Genomic DNA, 12910 nt, shown 5'->3' with positions numbered 1-12910 from the left:
TCATTGTTTCACACCATTGTGCCACTGTTCTCGAGTCTCCAGGATCCGTGATGCATTTGTTTTAGATTCCCTACATGTGAATAACATTTTTCTCTAGATTCCCAATGTAACAGAACGCTAGTAATCAAGATTCCCCAATTGTCACCAAGCCCCTTTTCTAATCCCAGCAATCCCTTCCTCTAGACTATCAGTAACATTGATCTAGATCACCCAAGTGTCCATGTTCCTTTCTTACAGAATCTCTTGGTCTGTGATTATCCCGGAGGCTTAAGTGTCTATGGCTCTGTGCACACAGTGTTTGAGCCTTCTATACACTCCTGATGGAATTGGCTCCCAAAAAAGTAGATACCTATAAATCAGGACGTACCTCATCTTGTGTCGGTGACAATTCATCATGGTCTTCCTCGTTGTGGCTGTGTCCGGGGGGATCTTCTACGTGACAACAAGAGATAATACATGATACAGACAACGTAATGACACATAGCAGGGGCCAGAGTGACGATGGGGGCAATTATTGTGAACATTCCAAATATTTTAAAGGGGTTGTCTCATCTTGTTAAATGGGTAGAATTGCAGCATTGTAATACTGCAATTTACTGGTCATTAAAGTTCCTCTCTGTTCTCAATTCTATTATGAACTGCTTGTTCCCTAGATAAATCGGCCACCTCTGCAGTCTTTCAGAGGTAGTCGGTTTCCTAGGTAAGTGCGCTCATTTTCGAGCGCTGCCAAGAAGCTGCGGAGACTTGCTGCGTTGGACACAGCACACTGTCAAATTTTCAGGAGCCAAGTAGGAAGCCGGGCGGCATGGAAGCGGTGCGCTTCAGAAGATAGAAGCTGAGAAAACCCCTTTAAGTCCATCCCAAGCAAAATCTCAAAAAAGCGCTAATATCTCAATAGTATAGATTGGTGATCTCCAACCTGCGGCTCGTCAGCTATTGCAAAACTACAACCCCAAGCATGCCCTGACAGCAGCCAGCCTTGTCATGGCCGAACTGCCAGCCGTAACGAGCGGTCTAACTTCGCTGGTTTGTGAGCTCTGGCTTTATCCAGAACAGCCCTTATAAAAAACATATTCCGCTAAAATGTGGAGTCTTTTTTTTTTTTTTTTACCGGGTCCATAACTCATCCAATATGACGTCAGTACTTACTATGATCGGTCGGTGAGGGCTGCTCATCTTGGAAAACTTTAATCTTAAAGACAAAGAAGAACATTAGTGATTTCACTGTCTCTGTTACAGGGCCATCCTAAGACACCGCCTATCCCAAGAAGGAATATGGACGCCACCAAGCGGGTCGTCTTACCAGGATCTCACATCTATGCACCAATCAGCACACAGACTTTATTACAAAGATGGTGTCGTATAACAAATGTCTTCCTACAAGGAATAACCCGGTGTCCTCACACCCTGCAGCAGAACTCTAATGCCAGCCTCGGATTTCTGACACCAGATCCTTTAGTAAATATATCACAGTCGTCATATCCTTCATCTGCTATTATATGGCCTGCAGCCTTTTTGGCTCCACATGTTATTTTTTAAATAATTTCCCAGTGCATAATTTTCATTAAGGCCGTAATAAATTATTTTTCCTGCGGTTACTGAGCAGTGGCCAAATAGGTAACAATGCCGGATCTCCACATTCCTGTGATCACAAAAGGGGATGTATTTATATTTCACAGCCCCCGGTTCTAAGCATGAAAACATCTCATTAAGGGGTAATTTAGGACTTTTATTAGTTTTGTGCATGGGGAGAAGAATTAACAGGCTGGCAGATGCTATTTACCTGCCCGTTCTGCACGGGGGCGATCTCTGCAGGGGACTCATCTAATATTGCAGTGGGATGTCTGTGTCGGAATCTAGCTCCTCCCCCTCCATAGAATGTCCGTGGATTCCTGTAGCTCCTCCCCCTTCATAGAATGTCCGTGTATTCCTCTAGCTCCTCCCTCTCCATAGAATGTCAGTGTATTCCTCTAGCTCCTCCCTCTCCATAGAATGTCCGTGTATTCCTCTAGCTCCTCCCTCTCCATAGAATGTCCGTGTATTCCTCTAGCTCCTCCCTCTCCATAGAATGTCCGTGTATTCCTCTAGCTCCTCCCTCTCCATAGAATGTCAGTGTATTCCTCTAGCTCCTCCCTCTCCATAGAATGTCCGTGTATTCCTCTAGCTCCTCCCTCTCCATAGAATGTCCGTGTATTCCTCTAGCTCCTCCCTCTCCATAGAATGTGCATTTATTCCTCTAGCTCCTCCCTCTCCATAGAATGTCCGTGGTATCCTGTAGCTCCTCCCCCTTCATAGAATGTCCGTGTATTCCTCTAGCTACTCCATCTCCATAGAATGTCCGTGTATTCCTCTAGCTCCTCCCTCTCCATAGAATGTCCGTGTATTCCTCTAGCTCCTCCCTCTCCATAGAATGTCCGTGTATTCCTCTAGCTCCTCCCTCTCCATAGAATGTGCATTTATTCCTCTAGCTCCTCCCTCTCCATAGAATGTCCGTGTCTGCCTCTAGCTCCTCCCCTCTCCATAGAATGTCCGTGTATTCCTCTAGCTCCTCCCCTCTCCATAGAATGTGCATTTATTCCTCTAGCTCCTCCCCTCTCCATAGAATGTCTGTGTCTGCCTCTAGCTCCTCCCCTCTCCATAGAATGTCCGTGCATTTCCCTAGCTCCTCCCCTCTGCATAGAACTTTATAAGCACCAAATGTCATCTCCTGTCTGAGTAATGTGATCATCTCTCTTCACTGAATACAAATTTTACCACTGAATTGAAAGTGAAAAATCAGATTCCTCTGATAAGATATATTACAAAATTGCTTATTTTCATGTTTGCTGTTGATCAATGAAATAACAATGAGAACGGCGGTTACTCTTTAAATATCTAACGTGAATAAGCTGGGGGTGTACATATATATGTCGCCATTAGCTCACAGTCGTAGAGCATATATTGCGGATATATTAATTGGTTGGAGAGACTGTAAGAAGGGAGATCTAATCCCCAGGGGGTTTTTAAAAGCACGTTGTACCACCGCCTACCCTCCATTATACATGCTCTCCGTGGTTCACTTACTTCCTGGGAACTGCGCGAGGAAAGTTCATCTGCATCAGAGGACTGGAGGGGACAGAAAGAGACAAGTTATTTCTCGTCTGCAGCCATGATTGTCTGTACACCGGAATGCATCTAATAAAAGCAGCGTCATCCAGGTGTGTGCACACAGACATAAGGCCTGGAGGATTCTGGAGCTTGTAGACCGTGCAGACATAAGTATTAGTACATAGGACTGTATACAGTATAGACCTATTATTACTATTAGACTCCAGGGTATGGCAGCGTCTCCCGTCATTACCCATAGAATATATGTATGGCCGGGGCTGTACAGGATGCATTTCTCTGCTCCACAGCAAAATCTGCCTGTCCGACATGTGGATTTTGTGATGGATTTTAGCGCTGCGCCATTGAAAGGAGGGAAAATCCGCAACCGAAATGGTCATGGAGATCTCCGCTCATCCCCAAGGCCGGTACTTTAAGCAGATTTTACCTGCGTAGGTCCCCTACCTGCGACCAGTAACCCACCAGCGTGTCGGTATGTAGCGGAGATTTAGCTTTTCAAACGGGCCCATATCAAAACTTTTCAGTAAGCAGAAACTGAACTTATGTCATGTCGAAACTGCCATTTTTGACATGGACATGATTGGAAAATCTGAACCCTAACTACATAAGGGCATGCTGATGGGTTACGGCCTCCAAACTTAGTGACGGTCTCCCCTTAATATTTTTGGTCTGAGCATATAATTTTTTTTATTGAGAGATGGGACCAAGAGAAATTGCCTTTACGGAAGAAAAGAATGTGTAGTGCTACATATGGAAAAAGTCATTTATTCATCTCTTTGCAAAAATATTTAACATCATAGAGGAAAACAAGCATCGCACCGGACAATAAAACGCTAATGCCCTGAATCACCTTATATATCATAAATATACCGGTATTCAGACATCAAGTGTCTGTAGAGTAACGTATCCATTACCTTATTTTCCAGTTTTACAAATCTGTAATTACCTGGAAACAGTCAGCAAGAAGATCTTGCTAATAAACCTTACAGCTTAGCCCATTAGCATCCTAATGCTCGGACACAGGGGTGGAGACAGACTTCAGGGGGCCCTTGTGCAAGAATTCTGTCTGCCCCCCCCCCCACAATAAAGTTATCTAAACACACCATGTACTTTTTTATTACTAGTTTAGAACACTGCTATCATAACTTTATCCCCACCGGTCACAAGACATTTATCCTGCTCGTCATATATTCAAAAAAATAATGATATTAATACAAATGGCAGCTATACTTTAACTGGTAAAAAAATTGGAAAGTTGTAAAAAAAAAAAAAAAATTGGTTTGTGCCACCGTATTCTGAGAGCCGTAAAAGATTTGCTTTACTGATGTTTGATGGCTTGTTTTTTGTGTAGTGAGCTGGAGTTTTTATTGATACCATTCTGCGTTGGATATGATTATTTGATTGGTTCCCTTTTATTTTTTTTCTCTGCATGATGTTATCCATTCAAGTAATTTTTTTTTTTATTTCAACAGATTCGATTTTTATAGATGCGAAAAGACCAAATATGCCTTTTTTATTATTATTTTTAATGGGGAAAAAAAATTGTTTTTTTGAATTTTTATATATTTTTTAAATGTTTCCCCTTAAAGGATTTGAACCTGCGATCATCTTTTTCCATATCACCGTATTCTACACTGCTCAAAAAAATAAAGGGAACACTCAAATAACACATCCTAGATCTGAATGAATGAAATATTCTCATTGAATACTTTGTTCTGTACAAAGTTGAATGTGCTGACAACAAAATCACACAAAAATCATCAATGGAAATCACATTTATTAACCAATGGAGGCCTGGATTTGGAGTCACCCCCAAAATTAAAGTGGAAAAACACAGTACAGGCTGATCCAACTTTGATGTAATGTCCTTAAAACAAGTCAAAATGAGTCTCAGTATTGTGTGTGGCCTCCACGTGCCTGTATGACCTCCCTACAACGCCTGGGCATGCTCCTGATGAGGCTGAGTATTGTGTGTGGCCTCCACGTGCCTGTATGACCTCCCTACAACGCCTGGGCATGCTCCTGATGAGGCTGAGTATTGTGTGTGGCCTCCACGTGCCTGTATTACCTCCCTACAACGCCTGGGCATGCTCCTGATGAGGTTTCGGATGGTCTCCTGTGGGATCTCCTCCTAGACCTGGAGTAAAGCATCCGCCAACTCCTGGACAGTCTGTGGTGCAACGTGACGTTGGTGGATGGAGCGAGACATGATGTCCCAGATGTGCTCAATCGAATTCAGGTCTGGGGAACGGGAGGGCCAGTCCATAGCTTCAATGCCTTCATCTTGCAGGAACTGCTGACACACTCCAGCCACATGAGGTCTGGCATTGTCCTGCATTAGGAGGAACCCAGGGCCAACTGCACCAGCATATGGTCTCACAAGGGGTCTGAGGATCTCATCTCGGTACCTAATGGCAGTCAGGCTACCTCTGGCGAGCACATGGAGGGCTGTGCGGCCCTCCATAGAAATGCCACCCCACACCATTACTGACCTACTGCCAAACCGGTCATGCTGAAGGATGTTGCAGGCAGCAGATCGCTCTCCACGGCGTCTCCAGACTCTGTCACGTCTGTCACATGTGCTCAGTGTGAACCTGCTTTCATCTGTGAAGAGCACAGGGCGCCAGTGGCGACTTTGCCAATCCTGGTGTTCTGTGGCAAATGCCAAGCGTCCTGCACGGTGTTAGGCTGTGAGCACAACCCCCATCTGTGGACGTCGGGCCCTCATACCACCCTCATGGAGTCGGTTTCTAACCATTTGTGCAGACACATGCACATTTGTGGCCTGCTGGAGGTCATTTTGCAGGGCTCTGGCAGTGCTCCTCCTGTTTTTTCTTGCACAAAGGCGGAGGTAGCGGTCCTGCTGCTGGGTTGTTGCCCTCCTACGGCCCCCTCCACATCTCCTGGTGCACTGGCCTGTCTCCTGGTAGCGCCTCCAGCCTCTGGACACTATGCTGACAGACACAGCAAACCTTCTTGCCACAGTTCGCATTGATGTGCCATCCTGGATGAGCTGCACTACCTGAGCAACTTCTGTGGGTTGTAGAGTCCGTCTCATGCTACCACAAGTGTGAAAGCACAACCAACATTCAAAAGTGACCAAAACATCAGCCAGAAAGCATTGGTACTGAGATGTGGTCTGTGGTCCCCACCAGCAGAAACACTCCTTTATTGAGGGTGTCTTGATAATTGCCAATAATTTCCTTCTATTGTCTATTCCATTTGCACAACAGCATGTGAAATTGATTGTCAATTAGTGTTGCTTCCTAAGTGGACAGTTTGATTTCACAGAAGTTTGATTTACTTGGAGTTATATTCTGTTGTTTAAGTGTTCACTTTATTTTTTTAAGCAGTGTGTGTATATTCAGCACAGCCTTTTTTCAAGCAGCGATCTCAGTCCAGGGAACTGATAGGAGCAGATGCATGAGTGCACTTGGTAATGCATCATATGAATGCTGCTGTCAGTGACAGTGGCGTTTAAATGGTTAAACAAGAGTAATCAGAGTTAGCTCCTTTCACTGCTGTGACAGGCAGATGCCGGCTGTGTAGTGCTGGCTGCATCTGCTGAGTATGGTGCAGGATAAGGGTTGTAACAGGTAGGGCTCATTAAAACTATTGTATGTTCAATCAGGGTGATGCGCGTGCTCAGCGGACAGCGTGTTAACCCAATAATAACCGGTGTTCCAGGGAACGTGGGCAATTCTTCATACAGACGGACAGTCTTTGGGGGTAAGATTGCAGCATGCACAGCCTGGTAACGCCCGGGCGAGGGCATGTCACTATCAGGCAGCTGTTGGCTCATTTACTATACACACAATTTGTGGCCATGTGCCTGCACTTCCCTCAGGTGATGACGACTTCCAACATATTAAAGTGAACCTGACCACTGAAAACTGCCGCCCGATGCACGGGGACCCGCCTGTCCTACCAGTCTCCGGTGCGGCTATTAAATGTATGTTTCTCTCTGAAACTCTGCAGTGTTTTAGTGTCAAACATGGTGGAGATCATACAGCCGGTGTCTGAGACATTATGGTTCACTATCAGGTTCACTTTAATCATTTAATTTACATAAATTAATTTTTATTTTGGAAAACAAAATTCTTTCAAATATTCCATAAGAGGCTGCACTTGTCCTCCTTCCTTCAGACTTGTCCGCCGTCATCTTCTGGCCGCTCCGCGCTGTGACTCCAGGGCACGGCAGACACATGTTCTTCATCCAGTGCCATCCAATCACAGATGTGCTTATAAAGCGGAGTCTGTGATTGGCTGACAGGGGATACGATACAAAGGTCACTGTGCCTACAACCACAGTACATGGTTTTATAAGGCTGTATATATAGGGCGCTCTCCCCCTATAGGGGCTATGGCTCATGTCCCACTTCAGCAGTATTTCTCTTGCCCTTCCAACAGCTCCTGCCTGTCCCAATACCCTCACTCCCCACAGGTGCACATTTCACAGACTGGTGTCCATGGCACACAGGGAATCACATGCTGTGCGAGGCTCATCCTAGTGACTACCTGCAGAGCATTGCTCCTCTGCACAAGACAACAGAATCACAGGAGAGGTGAGGGGCCTGTTTGAGCATCATCTGCAGGGTCCAGCAGCGGGGAGCACCCACCCTCTGTCTGCGAATGATGCTCGAACAGTCCCTGCCTCTCCTGCAAGAGTTCATGTTGCCACCAGGGTCAATGATGAACAAGGAACGTTCATTAGCTGTCTGGGTCCTTGTGCAGCTGCACTGGTTTCACCGGCGGTATGTCCGGCCTTGCTTGGAAGAACATATTATATAAGCAGTGGATATGTATTTATTACGATGGGTAATGAACCAAGTAACACCCGCAGCACAACATTCCTGGGCACTCAAAGTACTAAACATAATGATATACTAGGAATAGGACATTTCTAGAATTCGGCTGCTTGCTGATAGTTTCCAGGGAGTAATAAAGGATATATAGGTGCTGGGTCATCCTCCAACTACATATTCCAATCTCCCAATGTGGTGGGGTCTTGGATGCTGCAGGGGTGACAACACCCTTGCTTAGCTATACTGGTGTGTATAATACATACATCAGCTGTTGATGAACCTCTTTTTTTAGAGGATGTTCTGCAAGTGCAATGGTTGTCACAGGAGAAGGAACTGTCTCATATTTGATTGTGACTCCTCGGCAAATATTTGTCCTAGGCACTTTCCTGCTAAATAAGAGAACGGCATTTTTCTTACTTGACCATCACCTATTGGATCAACCCATAGGTAATGGCCAATATTAATTAATACTCACCTCTCCTCGCTCCTTTGGCTTTGGGGACCACCAAACATTATATCCTGACACAGCCAAGTTGTCAGGTTGTCTTGTGAAATGGTACACAATGCGCAGGTCACCCCCACTCCTCCCCGGTCCCCAGGATCCCCGAGACGCTGCATCTGCTCCACCCTGGCCAGACCAGCCAACCCATCCATCCATAGCCAGGGGAGGGAAGAGCAATAGCGGGTACAAGGAGTAGAGAGAGCCAGGAGCCGCACCAGAGATGCTCAGTATTTTGCACAATCCTTAGCAAGTGACCCTTAAATGACACGTTCCTTCGGGTCAGGTATTTGCATCTTTCCACCCGCTGTAGCATCAGTGCAATAGCAGACTGAAATAATGGACCCCAATAAATGCTAACAATACTACTGAAGGTTTAGTTATTCTGTACCAGAGCCAGTGAATCCGTTCTTTTCAGCTTAGTCTCCAGAGCTAACAGACTTCCCTCACTCCTGAACAGCTGGATCTGAAGGTCGTCGTACTTCTCCCCTAGTTCTCGGATCTGCTTTCTGTACAAGTCTTTCTCTGTAAGACACTTGGTGTACTGTGCGTAGAACTGCTCCCTTGTGGAAATAGCCTAAGAAAAGACAAAAAAAAACATAGGCAGAAAATTATAGACTTCATATGATTGAATGCAGAGAGAAAGTACACCAACTTCATCTTGACGAGCCATTAATAGGACATATGGATCTGGGTTGTCCTATCAGGAGATATGGACGTGATGGAAGAGGATCCCTTTCTCTGGACTCCTTCCTATAATAATTTATAGTGGAATACAGTTGCAAGTGCGTTTTTTTGCTCTAGAGAATTCAATATGACCATGTATTATTCTTTTGATCAGGCACCATGTAATACCACATTTCTCCTGTAGTGGCCACTGCAGAAGAATAATGCAGCAGCCTACTGGAGATAAAGAAACAATCATCAAGGATTTCAGCTGCCAGATCTCGGATTTACAATCAAGTCTTTATTTAATGATGACAAGCCCTTTAAAAAATTATGCATTTTACTTAGATAATATGCAATCTAGAAACGGCAACATGCACAGGGGTCTCAGGCCCATCTATAGTTCCCCATCGGTACAGTACACGACAGTGTGATCTGGGGCGGCTTCTTACCTGGTTGCGCTCACTGCACACCTCCTCCAGCTGCTGTAGAATGGCTTCTATGCGTTCTTTGTACATCTTCGAGTCTTTCTTTAGCGTGGTACACTGCAGTTCTAGAACTTCCTTTTCTTCCAAATACTGAGGATGCAACAGACAGGTCTCAATTTTTTGATTCCCCACTAAGGATATATAGGCTGGTTCTCACTTTGCAGAAATTGTGAAGGCAGCACTCCAGATATATATTATTTTTTTTTATGCTATTTCTTCTTCCCTTCTGGTATGATTAACCAAAAGCTACCTACATTTATCATGCAGCCTTTTGTACTCATCAGATTGCACTTGCAGAAACTCATAGTATCCCATGTGATGTATCTTCATACAGGGTTTCAGTATATCCTATGTGATGCAGTTTTTCGCTATCTCCTCTGCCTCCTGCTTGTGATAGGTTTCCCCGTGACAGCTCTTAAAAGCAGGAGGCAGAGACAGGAAAAAGCTGGCGATTCGGGACACAGTACATAGTATGGCTGGTGTAAATCAGGGGCGTTTTATGACTGTACAGACTATTGTATCACAGCTCTATAGCTGTTATATCTCAGCAGAAATTACATCTCCAGCAGCAAGGGAAGACATTGTCAGCCAACCTGTAGGCACAATATGCAGCCTCCTTCACAATAAACACCACTGGTATAGATGCCCCTGTACACAGTGCACCCTTCCTATGATAGGGGATCTTGCAGTCGGGTACTGTGTGATGGGTAGAGCTCACGTGTAGCGATCAGCCACCTTATCTCTGAGGTCCTCAGCTTGGCGTAGGCTCATCTTCAGGGTGTAGATGCTATTGACCAAGTCCTGATGCTGCTCCAAGGCCTGCCTGCGCTCATTCTCTAGATCCTGGATGTATAACTTCGTCTTCTCCACCGTCACATCTTTCAGGGAATTCTAAAATAGTTACATCACAAAGACGAATATCACATAAAGCAAGGACACCACATATCCTACAAGACATGCTGTCCGACTCTTCATGAAAGTGGTGTAGCAATCAGGTCCACCCCACCTGTAGAGGAGTGTTATCTTGTTCCTGCAGTCTGGCTTTCAGAACGTAGTTTTCTCTCTGCAGCTCATAGATGATATCCTGACTCGGCTGCTTTTTCATGGCGTTCTTTAGCTTCATTGTCTTTTTCCTCACCAGATTACAGTCATCCTCTGCCTTCATCAGGTTGTGTTTCAGTTTCTCGATCTGTGGTTCAGGGTAAAAAAAAGGGGGCAAATAGTGTTAGGATGGTATAGAGAGACCACCTAGAATTCTCCCCGAGATACACATTTACAGGTTAGATGCCTGTCTGCAAGAGGACCATATATCTGTCACACCAGGTGTGGGAAAGACTTAGTGCAACACAGAGGGAAAAGGGAAAGGGAGCCCAGACAGTAGGGAAAGGGGGGAAGTGGAGACCTCCTAGTCTGGTCTAGTGTCACCCTGTCTCCCCTAATGTCCCTATATTGCCTCCTCACCAATCACCGCACGTGTGCCTCACCCTACTCTCCCTGGCGTATGGCTACGGCTAGAGATGGAAGGAGATGAGCACTAGTCAACCTCCGCTAAACTCTATAGACAACAAGGGTGGACAAAACGGGAAATGGCTTAGCTTTAGATGAACTCCAAATAAGCACACGGCCTCGAGCTCCAGAGAGGACGAAGTACTGCTCCTGCTAAGCTTCACAAGTAGAAATGGATATAGCCGGTGACTCCCTCTCAGACACACCAGGTATTTATACACCCAGGCCAGAGAGCTAAATAGGAAGAGAGAGGTAGCCGCTCGGTCCTAAAGACTGCCTCTTATCTGAGAGGCTGTCTGCAATGCCAAACGTAGAGATCTCCTGCAACCCACTGCAGCGCGACTGTCTGTCACCTCTGACACACAAGTGACAATATCAAGAGCAAGTCTATACAATCAGGCACCAGAGGGCGCTCTCCTCTGCAACCAGCTGACTGAGTACCCTCGACAATACAAACAGGCGCCAGAGAGCACTCGATAATACAAGCAGCCACCAGAGAGCACTCTCCTCTGCAACCAGCAGCCAGATGGCACTCGACAATATAATCAGCCGCCAGAGAGCACTCGATATACCAAAATCAGCCGCCCGAGGGCACTCGACAATACAACCATCCACCGGAGGGCACTCAACAATACAACCATCCGCCGGAGTGCACTCGACAATACAACAAGCAACAAATATAAGCCACCACCTAATGTCTACATGGTTTTCTACTAACACGACTACCAACCTCGAGCTGCAACTCTCGGTTTTTCATGAGTGCGGTGTTTTTCTCGTCACTCTGCCGGGCGTACTTCATAGCCAGATCGTAGTTCTTATCCTTGCACATCTTGAGTTCTTTATTTAAGTTGTCTACCTCCTCTTTCATCTTAATGACTCTCTCCTGGTGTTTCTTCAGCTCGCTGTCCTTCACCTGCATTTGCCGAATGTCATCATCTTTCTCCTGGGCTAAAGTATGCAGCTCTTTGTATTTTCGTCTCTCCTCCTGAATAGTTTGCTGAAGTTTTAGCATTTCGTTCATGAGAAGCTGAGTCAGGCTGGATTCCCCTGCTGTGTCTGAATGAGAAACAAAAATGAAAATCTGAGCTGTAATACTAGATACAACCTGTAAACAGGTGTGGCGCTGTTTTTGGAAGAATTTATTTTTTTTTAATCCTGAGTAATTTTACTCAGGATTAAAGAGTAAAGCAATTTCATCTAGAGGAGTCCGTGTATCATACAGAAGTGTATTTGGGTGCGTGATGCCAGCTGGTAGGAAATCATACCAGCATCATACCCAGCTGTAATAAACATATAATCATATGTAACACGTCACCCTTCATACTTTTAGGCTGTTCTCAACACAACTGCAGTGACTGAATATGTTACCCATCTATTGCTGTGCCGTGTTCCCATTTTACGCTGGCGTCTTGATCCAAATATTTTAATCTTTGGAGACGTGGTAACTTTCAGTCACGTGACATTAGACGGCCACATTGCAATTAATGATAGTGAATGTGGCCGTCACTGGGTCCTGACAGTCAGCAGAAATCCAGTCCTACTAGAACTACTGCATGACCACACAGACTTTCATTCGTTGCGACATTTTCCTGAGGATCCCCAGCCTAAACCCTGGCTCTTCTTGACTACCTTACAGTTTATATCTACCTTACAATCTTGATTAATATATAATTTTTTTGCCCAATCTCACCGCTAACTACATTTTTTCTATTCTGCTGGATTACAGTTAGCTCTCAGGTTGCAGCTCTCAATAATTAAACCTTTAATGGCCGTATGACAACGCAGCAATGAATCAATTTCTAACCGGGTTGAACCTGCTGACACTTTGGAGCTTCTCGTGG

The 12910-nt window shown here is 45.3% G+C and overlaps 1 protein-coding gene across 9 annotated transcripts in view; it reads right to left on the bottom strand.

Moving 5' to 3' along the window:
- The window catches only part of CARD9 (caspase recruitment domain family member 9), a 173761-nt gene that overhangs the window by 138893 nt on the left and 21958 nt on the right, over positions 1-12910 (bottom strand). For all 9 annotated transcript variants that reach the window (XM_073640130.1, XM_073640127.1, XM_073640131.1 and 6 more), the window contains 8 exons: positions 11800-12125; positions 10570-10752; positions 10299-10454; positions 9528-9653; positions 8801-8986; positions 3064-3105; positions 1150-1192; positions 368-432 (listed from right to left, as the gene is read on the bottom strand). In XM_073640130.1, the coding sequence (XP_073496231.1) occupies positions 368-432; positions 1150-1192; positions 3064-3105; positions 8801-8986; positions 9528-9653; positions 10299-10454; positions 10570-10752; positions 11800-12125 (1127 nt within the window). The remainder of the gene's footprint in view (positions 1-367; positions 433-1149; positions 1193-3063; positions 3106-8800; positions 8987-9527; positions 9654-10298; positions 10455-10569; positions 10753-11799; positions 12126-12910) is intronic.

This window comes from Phyllobates terribilis, unplaced genomic scaffold (genome assembly GCF_046119375.1).
Source record: "Phyllobates terribilis strain yellow unplaced genomic scaffold, ASM4611937v1 Scaffold_7__3_contigs__length_470593459, whole genome shotgun sequence".
NCBI classification, from domain to species: Eukaryota; Metazoa; Chordata; class Amphibia; order Anura; family Dendrobatidae; genus Phyllobates; species Phyllobates terribilis.
This window is presented reverse-complemented; position numbering and strand designations above follow the sequence as displayed.